The following is a 10,325-nucleotide window of genomic DNA, read 5'->3' as shown; positions in this document are numbered from 1 at the left end:
TGACCGATGAGCAAATTATAGACTCCGTAACCTCATCTACAGCTTTAAGCGATAATGAGAAAGATGACGATTTAGGTGAAACGTATTCTACTGTAGATACTAATGCTGTTCCAACCATTTCTGAAATGACAAAAAAGTGTCAGAAACTCGGAATTTTCTACAATCACGCCAAGTTCCTAATCATATCTGGGAGTCATTTTGTGATCTTGAAAACTACATAAATAACTCTAATTTTGCAGCAGAAATGTACAAACAAAAATTACAGACTTTATGAAGTAGATTTCAAATTGAATTTTGTTTATCTTTTTGTGTTCTTTTTAGTCATACCTACTAACTTCTACTACTCTATGTAAAAATAACGAAATAAAATACACCACGTGTTTTTGTATTATGATTCGCTTATAGCGAACTCCGGATATAACGAACCAGTTTTAGTTCATTTTTCAAGTTCGTTATATCCGGACTCAACTGAACAAAAGAAATGTTCGACAAAGAACTAGCAATAAGCCAGTTTGTCGAAGCCCCACCTCAGCAATCGATAATGTAAAATGTGATTATTTGCGTGCCATTAAGAAACTCCCCAATAACACCCGAAAACAGTGGAGTTTCAGTCAATTCTGAATCACCCTGTATATGAGCAATTTTTTGCGTCATTGAAATCCAGCCCCACTGAGCACTATTTAAATGAGCTTTCTGACTGGTTTATGTTGTTTCTGGATTATCGCAAAATCCCCCAATAAATCGGCCACATCCAAGCGTCCCAATGATTGACACCGAAAAAATACGAGTCTCATTATTTTTTCAACGCATGTGTTTAGGTGCTTATTATCTGGAATAAATATTTTATGTTTTACGTTCGTTAGTAGACAGTCACGTTTTGCGTTCGATTCATTTCACTTCGAATTGCTAAATTCAAATTTAAAAAATTCCATTACTTGCTGATCATTGAGCGTTCCGCTCAAAACTGTACGCGTACAGGGTGTCCGAAAATTACTTTTGGCTCATAAAAAACAACCCGGGCAAACAACGATGCTCTTTAAAAGCCCACTTTAAAAGCATTAATCTTGATTTGAAGGGGGCTTTACTGTCTGAATTCTCAAGCGCATTGTCGCTTCGGCCCCTGGCGGAAAAGGCGGGTAAACAAGTGTTGGGGTTGTTCTTGACCCAATTTCCCCATAAATGTCGGATAACCTTCAGCGGCAATGCCTTGTTGCGAGAACAATGAAGCTTTCGGCAAAAGGTACGGTGCAGGTCGAGATGTGCGAATCTCAGGCACCCCCCGAACCGGATTCGAACCCATTCGCTCTCGTCAGCTGGGTTTTCACTCCAGTACGAAAATTCACTGAAATGCCCAGCGTTTATAATAAAGTATCGTCGCGGTTTGTTCGATGAGCAATCGTTTAAACACGAGTTCTACGTTTATTTTCGTTCGAATTTCTCTAAACTATTACCTTAATTATTGTTTCTTTATTTTATTAATCATTCTTCTAACACACGTGGGCCGCTAGAGCATCAACTGCTGATAATTCACTCCGTTCTAAATATTATCGCTTGCCCCCATCTACTATTGGTTTTCTCGATTATTCGTCATTAACGTTTACCTATAAACTGATTTTGCACGCACTGTACTCCATTTAAATGAAGCTTAGTAGAATTATTTGAAAATTTGGGGTTTTGAAGGCAATTTGAGGGCTTTAAGAGACGAGCAGAAGGACGGCTCTTACAACATATCGTATTTACCAGAAAGGTTCAGCTCAGTGCTCTAAAAATTGCGCCCTAGACGCTGATGATATAAAGCTTAGTCGCGTTTAACGGCAGATTAAATTATTTAAATGCAAAAAGTGCAGCTAAAACAACAACAAAAAAGGCAAAAAAGGCAAAAAAAGCAAACGCACTCTCTCCACTCTCACCAGACAAATCGCAATCAAGCAACAGCTCCGCTGCGGAGCACCAGCAAACGTTGCAGCAACAAACAGCGCAAACGAAAAAAACTGATAAAAAAGCCACAACTATTAGCCAATAGGTACCTGTTGTACAAATCCACTATGATGAGAAGCTTTTTTGTTTTTCTCGATAAAAAACGACCCAAACGTGGAACTCCGGCCAAGTCTCGGAGCGACACTAAGAAATCAAAATTCCCGGCCGGGTGGACGTCCAGGCGCCTGGATCGATGTTGCTCGACGCACGCGTCTCCACTCCCAGATCCAGGGATTTAGCTCCATTCCATTAACGCTCTTCTTGCATAGGGAAAACAACCTGTAGACCGAGAGACAACGATGCCTAATTAAGATGCCTGTTCACAGTGCAAAATCGCAGTTTCTTTTGCAACATATCGCTTTGCCACCACGCTCTATACACGGTGGTTCAATTCAGAGGTAGTAGAACTTCGAAAAACATTCAAAAGATTTGCTTCCGTGCGTCAGGGCGTTAAAAGTAGATATTGGGTTTGCCACAACTACCACAGTTTTTCAAATATTTATTCCAACCGGAGAATCACCCTGTATATGCAAACACGGTTGGGGACTGATTCCTAATAGCTAATTAAACAACTCCTGCGGGGCTAAACACAAGTGTTTTTCTCATGGAACACCCAGTATATTTTAACAGTTTTGATTACTCAAAAATGTTCGACTTTCGCGGCAATTGCTTGAAACGATTGAATGGCTTTTCGGGCCTTTAGATCGCTCTGGAAAAGCGGATAATTTCTTTGTGACGGTTTTGCAAGCACATGAATCTTTAGAGGATTGTTCTTTTCGGCGGCGAATGTACTTCTGAAGATGCGAAAGGAAGAATTTTTCTCACGACGACATAAAAGACCGAAAAACTCACCAGTTTCACTTTTGTTTTCCCCACAACTTTACTGTTTTTAGGAAATACTCAAATCATCACGTTTGAAGAATCACGCATGAAGAGTTTGATTTTATTTACCTAACTTTCGTTTAAGGCGCGTGTTCGTTGACGTCCTTAATAAAATGCATCGCCCTGTATATTGTAAGACACGCGTACATCGACCATTAGGGCTCTTTTACTGAGCACCAAATCAACCTTCATACAGTCAAACAAGGAAAAATTGGAAAACTGGTAGACACAAAGAAAATAGCAGCAGAGGCGGTTATTAAAAAAAAACGGTACAAATAAACATATTTTTAATCAACCACTTTGCCTCGATGGAAAACTTGAGAGCAAACATAACTGTAACTGATAAAGATCACTTACAGAGGTTTCCTCTAAGGATTATTTCTTAGTTTATTTAAAAACAATTTATCGTCAAAACCAGTTGCAAATCTTATACAAGATTTGGACTTTTGGGTTGCATGCGAAGCATAACATTGATTTAAGTGAGTTTTTTACTCTTTTGCATGTGATCGAATGCTGAATGTTAAACCCTGAAATTGATGGTCAATAGGTTGAAAGTATTTGGACAATTTGGCGTTCGTTTCAACTTTACGACTGTTGCCACTGCATATGTTGTGTGAGAATCACTTTATATATGTATATATAAATAATCTTTATTTCCTACAGAAAAAGGCTATCGACCCAATCGGACTTTCTGCCCTCACTTTATATTAAACTATGAGTTTACCGTTTAATAATTAATTATACCTATATTAACGAACACTTTGCATGAGCATGAAAATGCATAGAAGACTTTGGAGAGTAGCCCCAAAACCTACAACCTTTGATGAGCAATGCAAGCAAATTTTGGGGCCTGAAATGGTTTCTAACGCCTAAAGCCTTTCATAGGGCCCGTGAAGGGCCACTACGGTAAGTTTGGGGGCCCAACAGCAACAAGCCCCAGACTTACCAGACGACACGTGAATCAACAGCTCTCGCTCCTTGTCCATTGGGAATGAATTCTGCAAACTCCCAGTGAATTAAATCGAGCAAAATAGTCCAATTAACGGAAAACACCAAAAGTAAAATAGGACAGTAGGCGATTCATTGGGCAATCTTCACATATAATCAAACACACGCACTTTTAGAAATCGTCCAATGTCTCTTAGAGCTGGCACTAGTTTCACAGGTTCTGCTTTCACATCCGTACGGTTTTTCGTCAATCCAGCTCGACTTTATTGTGTTTTTTCTCACTAATTTAGAAGAAATCCACCATACTAATTGTTGACAATTGTTTAAACGTCATGTTCACATCAATGTCAACGGGTGTAGGTGTAGGGTGTAGAAACAAAGCTACAGATTAAAACTCTAAAATTGGGTGGCGTCAATTTTCATTAAAATTTTTGCCTATGACATCACAAGCCAGGAGTCCTCCTGTCCTCTATAGCCTAAATAAAACTTAGCAGCTCAGAACTTAAACGGCATTCACACAGGCATTTACAAGATTTTTTTTAAAGCAAAGTATTTTTTAATTAAAAATTCATTTTTCCTACAGTGCCGAGTTCATTCACATAACCTATCTATGATGTAATTTGCTAAACTAAACAATAACATGAGTGGAAGACTATTAAAGTTTTTTAATAGTGGAAGAAAAGCAAATTTTCCAACATCTTCGGAGGTTTTAAGCTGCTATTTGCGACAGTGCAACGAGCCCCCCTGGACGTCCTATTTTATAAAAGTAATTTGATTATTTCGTTAAATTACAGGCTCTCAGGGACAGTTAATGCGAAAAAATCGCACTTTATTCATAAGCTTTGTGATGAACGCGTTTTAAATATTGGTGAATTGCGCAATCATCAAAGAGCTGCGTTCAAGAACTTTTTGCGAAACTTACTTACAATTGAGTTAAAGCGAATATTATGTGCAAAATTACTTTTGTTGTACAAAACATTGTTAACAACTTAACCAGCAACAGGTTGTAGTGGCGTTTCCATGTGGAAAACATGAAACTGTGTTCCGAAACTTCAAGTTCAAATCACTTTTTCCGTTTAAAGCTATAGTGTGCAAATGCGCTTTTATCCAATGAAATTATGTTGAGTGAGAACCGTTTTCTAGTACAGCAGCATAAGGGATGATCAATGGGGAAGATCGCATTTTAACTGGCAAGTTGGCAAGTCGAATTATCATATTTTGCGCACTGGCTGCTACCCGTTCATTAAGTACCACTGCACAAAGAGAAAACTGGAAGATCTCACCTTTGAAGACTCTTTTTACAGGGTAATCAAAGTTATCAATTTAGGTAAATATAAGTACTATGGTTGAAAAAGCAGCTGATTTTTTAGTTTTTTGAATATAAGGCAACGGCCCATTAAACACCAACATCACACTTCGGTTAAAGTTTGATCTACTTAGAAATCGGTATTTTAGGTTTGCCCTGCTTGGCGTATGGAATAGCCGCAATATACTTAATAAAGCATCAAGAAGCCGTAGCAACTAATAAAGGAATAGTGACGATCTATTTCCTATATCCTGAAGACAAAGGCGCGTTATATTAAAATATAAGATTTCGCTTTTCTTGACTGCTTTTCCATCAAAAGAGGAGAGAGAAGTACTGATACAATTGGCTACCTTTCCATGAGATAAAAAAGGACGCGACTGTCTTTCTGCAACAAAGTGTTTGCATACGAGTCCGAGTAATTTATTTGCTTTGAAATATACGCCCACAAAGATATTCTCTATGAAAAGATCCTTTTGCTTTCCTCAGATATTTCCCACATTCCTTTGGAAAGAGCAAACCGCTCCGATTTAGATACGAGTGATAAAACACCTCAGTTCCCAAGAAATATCACTAATAAAAGTCGTCAGTAAAGAGATTATCTATAAGGTGAGTACATTATTAACTCCGAATGCGAGGGTTTGATAAACTGGAAAATTGCCACTAATTCTAAGCAATGTCTTTTACGCTGGTTGCCGTGCCCAAAAAATAATATATCACTAGATACCTATTTCATTAATATATCTAAAATTATCTATAGTTGGTTCTTGGGCTCCGTTTTTTGCTGAAATGATCTGAAACTTGCAAAATTATGGGGCCCCTCGATTTTTGAGGTTATGGGTCCTGTTACGGTTTTCAGAGAGTTAGGTTATGCTTAGGTTCATTCAAAAAAAATTAATTTATTCTTATTTTCGTTAAGTAGGTCACTTTAAAAGTGGTAGTTTTGGCCATTCAGCATGAACGCCGCTGAGAAAATACAGGAAGAAAGGGCGTATTTTCTCTCTGTCATAAATACCTTTATGAGCTACAGGTAAGTCGAGTCCCTTTCTTTTCTTTTACTTCACCAACGCAGCCGGGGTTGATTCATTTCACTTTATCCTCAATCGTAGGGACTATTTTTAGTGAAGCGCTAGAGATTCTTTACAAACATTGGTGACAGCTACCAAGGGTTGAGGTTATCACTTATTACATGGGTTCACATTAGATTACATATTACATATTACATGGGTCCGTTGGGGTTTATGATGATTCAAGAGCACTTTCGGGTCTATGATTATCTTGTTTGCTCCGTCTTAAAATGCCTTTTTTTGGCACTCCCTACAAAGAACTCTCTTAAACTCCCCATTCAAATGCACTGGTCAAAAATCGAGTTTAATAATTCATTCCAGAGAAGAATCGCACAAAAGAATAGCCCAACGAGAACAATCACTGGATTCCTTGCCACAACACCACAAAAAATGGCTATCCGAATACATCGAAGGATTAGAAAAACTGAAACAGTGCGTCGATAAGAACGCGGAATTCATACCGCAAGTCCTAAAGCACGCTTATACAATGTTCGACAATGTGTACTCTACCATGGAAGTGGCTCAGGCTGAAGAAGTGGGAACATTGGCCGAAGGTAGCAACTGACCAAGTTTGAGCGTGAATATTTCCAACTTTTTCCCTTGAAGGTTTGGACAAAGTTCAATCAGTTTTCAAGCAACTGATGCGGGACTGGAGCTCTTTAGGCGCAAGTGAAAGAGAACAGTGCTACCAGCCAATAATCAAGGAAATCGTGGAAAACTTCCCAGCAGAAACCTGTGATAGAAGTACGATTCAAGTGTTAGTGCCGGGGGCAGGGCTCGGACGATTGGCCTTTGAAATCGCCTCCAGAGGCTTCAGATGTCAGGGCAACGAATTCAATTTGTTCATGTTAATCGTCTCCTTTTATGTACTGAATCTCTGTTCCAACGTCGATGAGTATGTGATATATCCCTGGATTCATCAATATTGCAACAATCACAGCATTGAGGATCAGATGACTAGTGCCAGGTGAGTGCCTTAGTTATTTTAATGGGTTGTTCATTGTGAAGAGAACCAATTTGCAATTTGCCCTTAGTTTTATCGGGAAATGTTTACTTGAGTGTTGGCAGGATTTCAAGCCGAGGCGGCGGCATTTTTCTCATTGCGTCAAGCACTGGGGTACTGCTATTCATAAAGTTTCACTTCACAGCAGTTTGTTATTCACAATTTTATAAAGTATTGGTTTATAAACAACCTTCGTAACCTCTATTAAAATTGACATTGTCAACGCCTTTTTAAAAGTGACATTTACCGATTAATGGCGTTCGTGAATAAAACTGAAATTGGGCGCGCCCAACTGCGCGCATTGAACTCGTATATTTAATTATTTTAAAAGGTTTAAACATACGGAAAGCGTTACAGAGAATGGGGGAATTTTGCGAACCGTCCAAGGAAAACTTGCCTATTGCTTTTGTAAACCCTTGAAAATACCAGTATATTAATTTTGTACCTTCCTGATATTTGCCACGCCTTAATTGTTGCGCGATTATTGGTTGTCTATGAACGCGCTCCAGTTTTACAACCACTTGTCCTAACCTGTTGGGTTCTTGTTGTTTATTTACATTTAGACCAGGGAAATGTGGAAAATTCAGTTTCAACGGAGTGAGTGAGTCAATTGGACGTTTTTCCATTATTATTGGTAGTATTGACAGTGGTCAGCATGTTAATTTGCACATTTTATGGAAGAAAAAGTGATGTCATCATTCAACTAGGCCCCAGGCCTTTGTTATAAGGTATGATCTCAAACCCTTTTAGCATGAGTTTAAGAGTTTTTATACGCCCCATTTTAAGGACCTTAAGGCATTTAACGCTCGTCGTGATTTAGAATTGGTAGTGTTTTTATGGGCAGTTCGTTCTTATTTCAACTTGTAGGCAGCTAAAAATTAAATTTCATGTTATGGGGATGGTGATCCCAGTTTTTAGTCGCTCTGTACATTAACTGGCTACAATTTGGACATGTTTAAAGCCTATCCAGCTGACCTATGCGAGTGCGAAGATTATTTCATCAATTACAATAATCTCGAAAGAATCCCCTGGTCTAAGCCGAGACCTTTCTGGTATAAAGGCAGAATTTGTTATTGGAATTTAATGTCTTATTGTGTGTTAAGTGCTAGTTTCCGATTATTCGTCCCAGAATAGACCGGCTTTTCATAACAAGCAGATACTAAGTAATTCCGTACTGTTGGATTTATCAATTAATTCCATCGAGATCCCTATTGGAATGTTGGGCGCACACTGATACACCGAGCAAATAGTCCTTTGCATTAATAACCCCGGACCAAATTAGCGTCAGGTACTTATATTTATTGCCAAATTGGATTCGTAATTAATGCTGTTATTTGCCAAACAAACATTAATTTTTTATCTGGAATTAACTCGCGAGGCAATTTGCTGTACAAATAGAACGCGTTTATTTAAATTATTGCGAAAAGAACAATCGAAATTAGGCGACCAGAAAATTACAATTTCGCTTGTTGTTTTTTTTTCGGTTCTGAGCGAAAAATTAGCCAAGCAAACAAATTAATAGGTACATGTTAGATAACGGGCCACACATCTGGCACTCTTGGTGTTAATTTTCCTAGTTTATCAACAGTAATTGGCATTCTTTTTAGTCCTCTGTATAACGCCGCGGGTCTGATTGCTCACGTACCTGGAAAAGATGTGATTTACAACACGATAAAAATTAAACCGTTTGCGTGCCGCTCATTTGCCAAAGGGCGCCTTAGTGTGTTTCGATTCTTTGCTAAACTGTGCGTTTTTTCGAAATATGTGTCACTGTTCGATATGGCGTGGTTTTTTTGGATTCTAGTGCTGATTGAACGTAGTTCACAGGTAAGCAAATGTTATGCAAGGTTGTCTTTATTTACATGGATGATTGGTCTAGTGTGTTGTTTGGTTATTTGAAATATGTTCATTTAACACGCACTTAATACGCTCGGTATAAGGATGGAAGTGTATTGGGGCACCGTTAATTTGTAAATAGTTCTCAAGTGACTGATTCTTTTTGCCGGTATGTTTCTGGTGGATTAATAACAGTCGCAATTGATTCTTTCTGTTTTATTTGGAAACTGTTGCGCTCTTGCGCTTTTTTCTAAACCTGGGTAACTCAGAGATTTTTTAGGAGTTGGCGCAGTGCTTCGCAAGTGGCTTGCGGTTTGGGTGCGCCAACTCAATACGCAAGTAAGTTAGTTCCGTTCCGGCGCAGTAACTTAGTTCCGTTGCTTGGAAAATGTTGATGACTTTTTTCCCTTTTTTAGATTTATTTTAAAGGCCATTTATTTATTAATAATATTTTTAAAATGTCTTCAAATTTCAGAATTTTCCAGTTTTCGTCAAGTTTCTAGTTTTACTTAAAAATGCTGACAATGTCACGGGATTTTTCGCGAAGAATTATGAAATAAATTTCGAATCTTTCGTCGCTTTGTAAAAAGTGTTGATCACCAGCTTCGAATTTGGAACAAAAATCAAATAATTTTCTATCAAAAAACGAATAGAATAAGCGAAAGTTTGTAACCGATTATTTTGAAATCTCGTCAGTTCCGTTCCTCTGAAGACTGTAGAATTTGTGTTTTTAGTTTTGACCGAATTTTTTTTGCTTTACTTTCTACTCAAAACCGTTCTATTTTGTAGACTTCAGTGAAAAATACTGACGATCTGGAGAACTTTTACGCGAAAAAGCTTCAGCTTCGAATTACGGACAAAACCCTAATAATTAATTCTGGGTATTTTTCCAAAAATATTTCTTTGAACTGAAAAAGCGAAAGTTTATAATCATTTATTTGTAAAACTCTTGGAAACTGGGGTTTCTTCACTTTTAGGTCAATATCTCTAAACAACACTGCCTCTAAACAGAAAAACCGAGTTTTTCTTAACGTTTTACTGTAAAATACTGGCAAACTGAATCTTTTATGCAAAAAAAACGAGATCGATTTTACAAGAAAATTCGTCGACTGTCTTTGGACTCAGTTCTGTTGCAGGGAAAATCTACATGAAGTTTTTTAGTTGTTTGAACAAAGTAGTAAAACAAAAGAGATCGACTTTCGCGGCCATTCCTTGAAACGTATGAGTTTTTCGGGTTTTTTGGGCCGTCGTTGGGTAGAATTGCTTCTTGACGTTTCGCAAGCACGAGTGGCTGCATCTTCAGAAGTGG

The 10,325-nt window shown here is 38.1% G+C and overlaps 4 protein-coding genes across 6 annotated transcripts in view; 3 read left to right on the top strand and 1 right to left on the bottom strand.

The window, feature by feature from the left end:
- LOC109543528 (rho guanine nucleotide exchange factor 28) overlaps window positions 1-4,169 on the bottom strand; it is a 22,054-nt gene extending 17,885 nt beyond the window's left edge. Inside the window, exon 1 of the mRNA XM_048662186.1 lies at window positions 3,806-4,169. Coding sequence (XP_048518143.1) covers window positions 3,806-3,845 — 40 coding nt within the window. The 5' untranslated portion in view covers window positions 3,846-4,169. The remainder of the gene's footprint in view (window positions 1-3,805) is intronic.
- Window positions 4,170-4,402: 233 nt separating this feature from the next.
- Window positions 4,403-5,579, top strand: LOC109543544 (uncharacterized protein C15orf61). Its single transcript, XM_019913318.2, has 3 exons — window positions 4,403-4,573; window positions 4,951-5,134; window positions 5,263-5,579. Exons 1-3 carry the CDS (start codon window positions 4,448-4,450, stop codon window positions 5,388-5,390), a joined length of 438 nt encoding a protein of 145 aa, XP_019768877.1. The 5' UTR covers window positions 4,403-4,447; the 3' UTR covers window positions 5,391-5,579.
- Window positions 5,445-10,325, top strand: part of LOC109543539 (carnosine N-methyltransferase) — a 10,190-nt gene continuing 5,309 nt past the window's right edge. The window contains exons 1-5 of one of the 2 annotated variants that reach the window (XM_019913310.2): window positions 5,445-5,528; window positions 5,600-5,719; window positions 6,033-6,140; window positions 6,499-6,731; window positions 6,784-7,144. In XM_019913310.2, coding sequence (XP_019768869.1) covers window positions 6,067-6,140; window positions 6,499-6,731; window positions 6,784-7,144 — 668 coding nt within the window. In that variant the 5' untranslated portion in view covers window positions 5,445-5,528; window positions 5,600-5,719; window positions 6,033-6,066. Of the gene's footprint in view, window positions 5,529-5,599; window positions 5,720-6,029; window positions 6,141-6,498; window positions 6,732-6,783; window positions 7,145-10,325 lie in introns of those variants that run through there. The other variant, XM_048661907.1, reaches the window with a different exon arrangement.
- The window catches only part of LOC109543533 (adhesion G-protein coupled receptor G4), a 7,797-nt gene continuing 4,643 nt past the window's right edge, over window positions 7,172-10,325 (top strand). Inside the window, exons 1-2 of one of the 2 annotated variants that reach the window (XM_019913301.2) lie at window positions 7,172-7,908; window positions 8,788-9,007. In XM_019913301.2, the coding sequence (XP_019768860.2) occupies window positions 8,960-9,007 (48 nt within the window). In that variant the 5' untranslated portion in view covers window positions 7,172-7,908; window positions 8,788-8,959. The remainder of the gene's footprint in view (window positions 7,909-8,787; window positions 9,008-10,325) is intronic. The other variant, XM_048661905.1, reaches the window with a different exon arrangement.

This window comes from Dendroctonus ponderosae, unplaced genomic scaffold, assembly GCF_020466585.1.
Source record: "Dendroctonus ponderosae isolate FM_Combo_2020 unplaced genomic scaffold, Dpon_F_20191213v2 Dpon_F_20191213_10, whole genome shotgun sequence".
Taxonomy (NCBI): Eukaryota; Metazoa; Arthropoda; class Insecta; order Coleoptera; family Curculionidae; genus Dendroctonus; species Dendroctonus ponderosae.
This window is presented reverse-complemented; position numbering and strand designations above follow the sequence as displayed.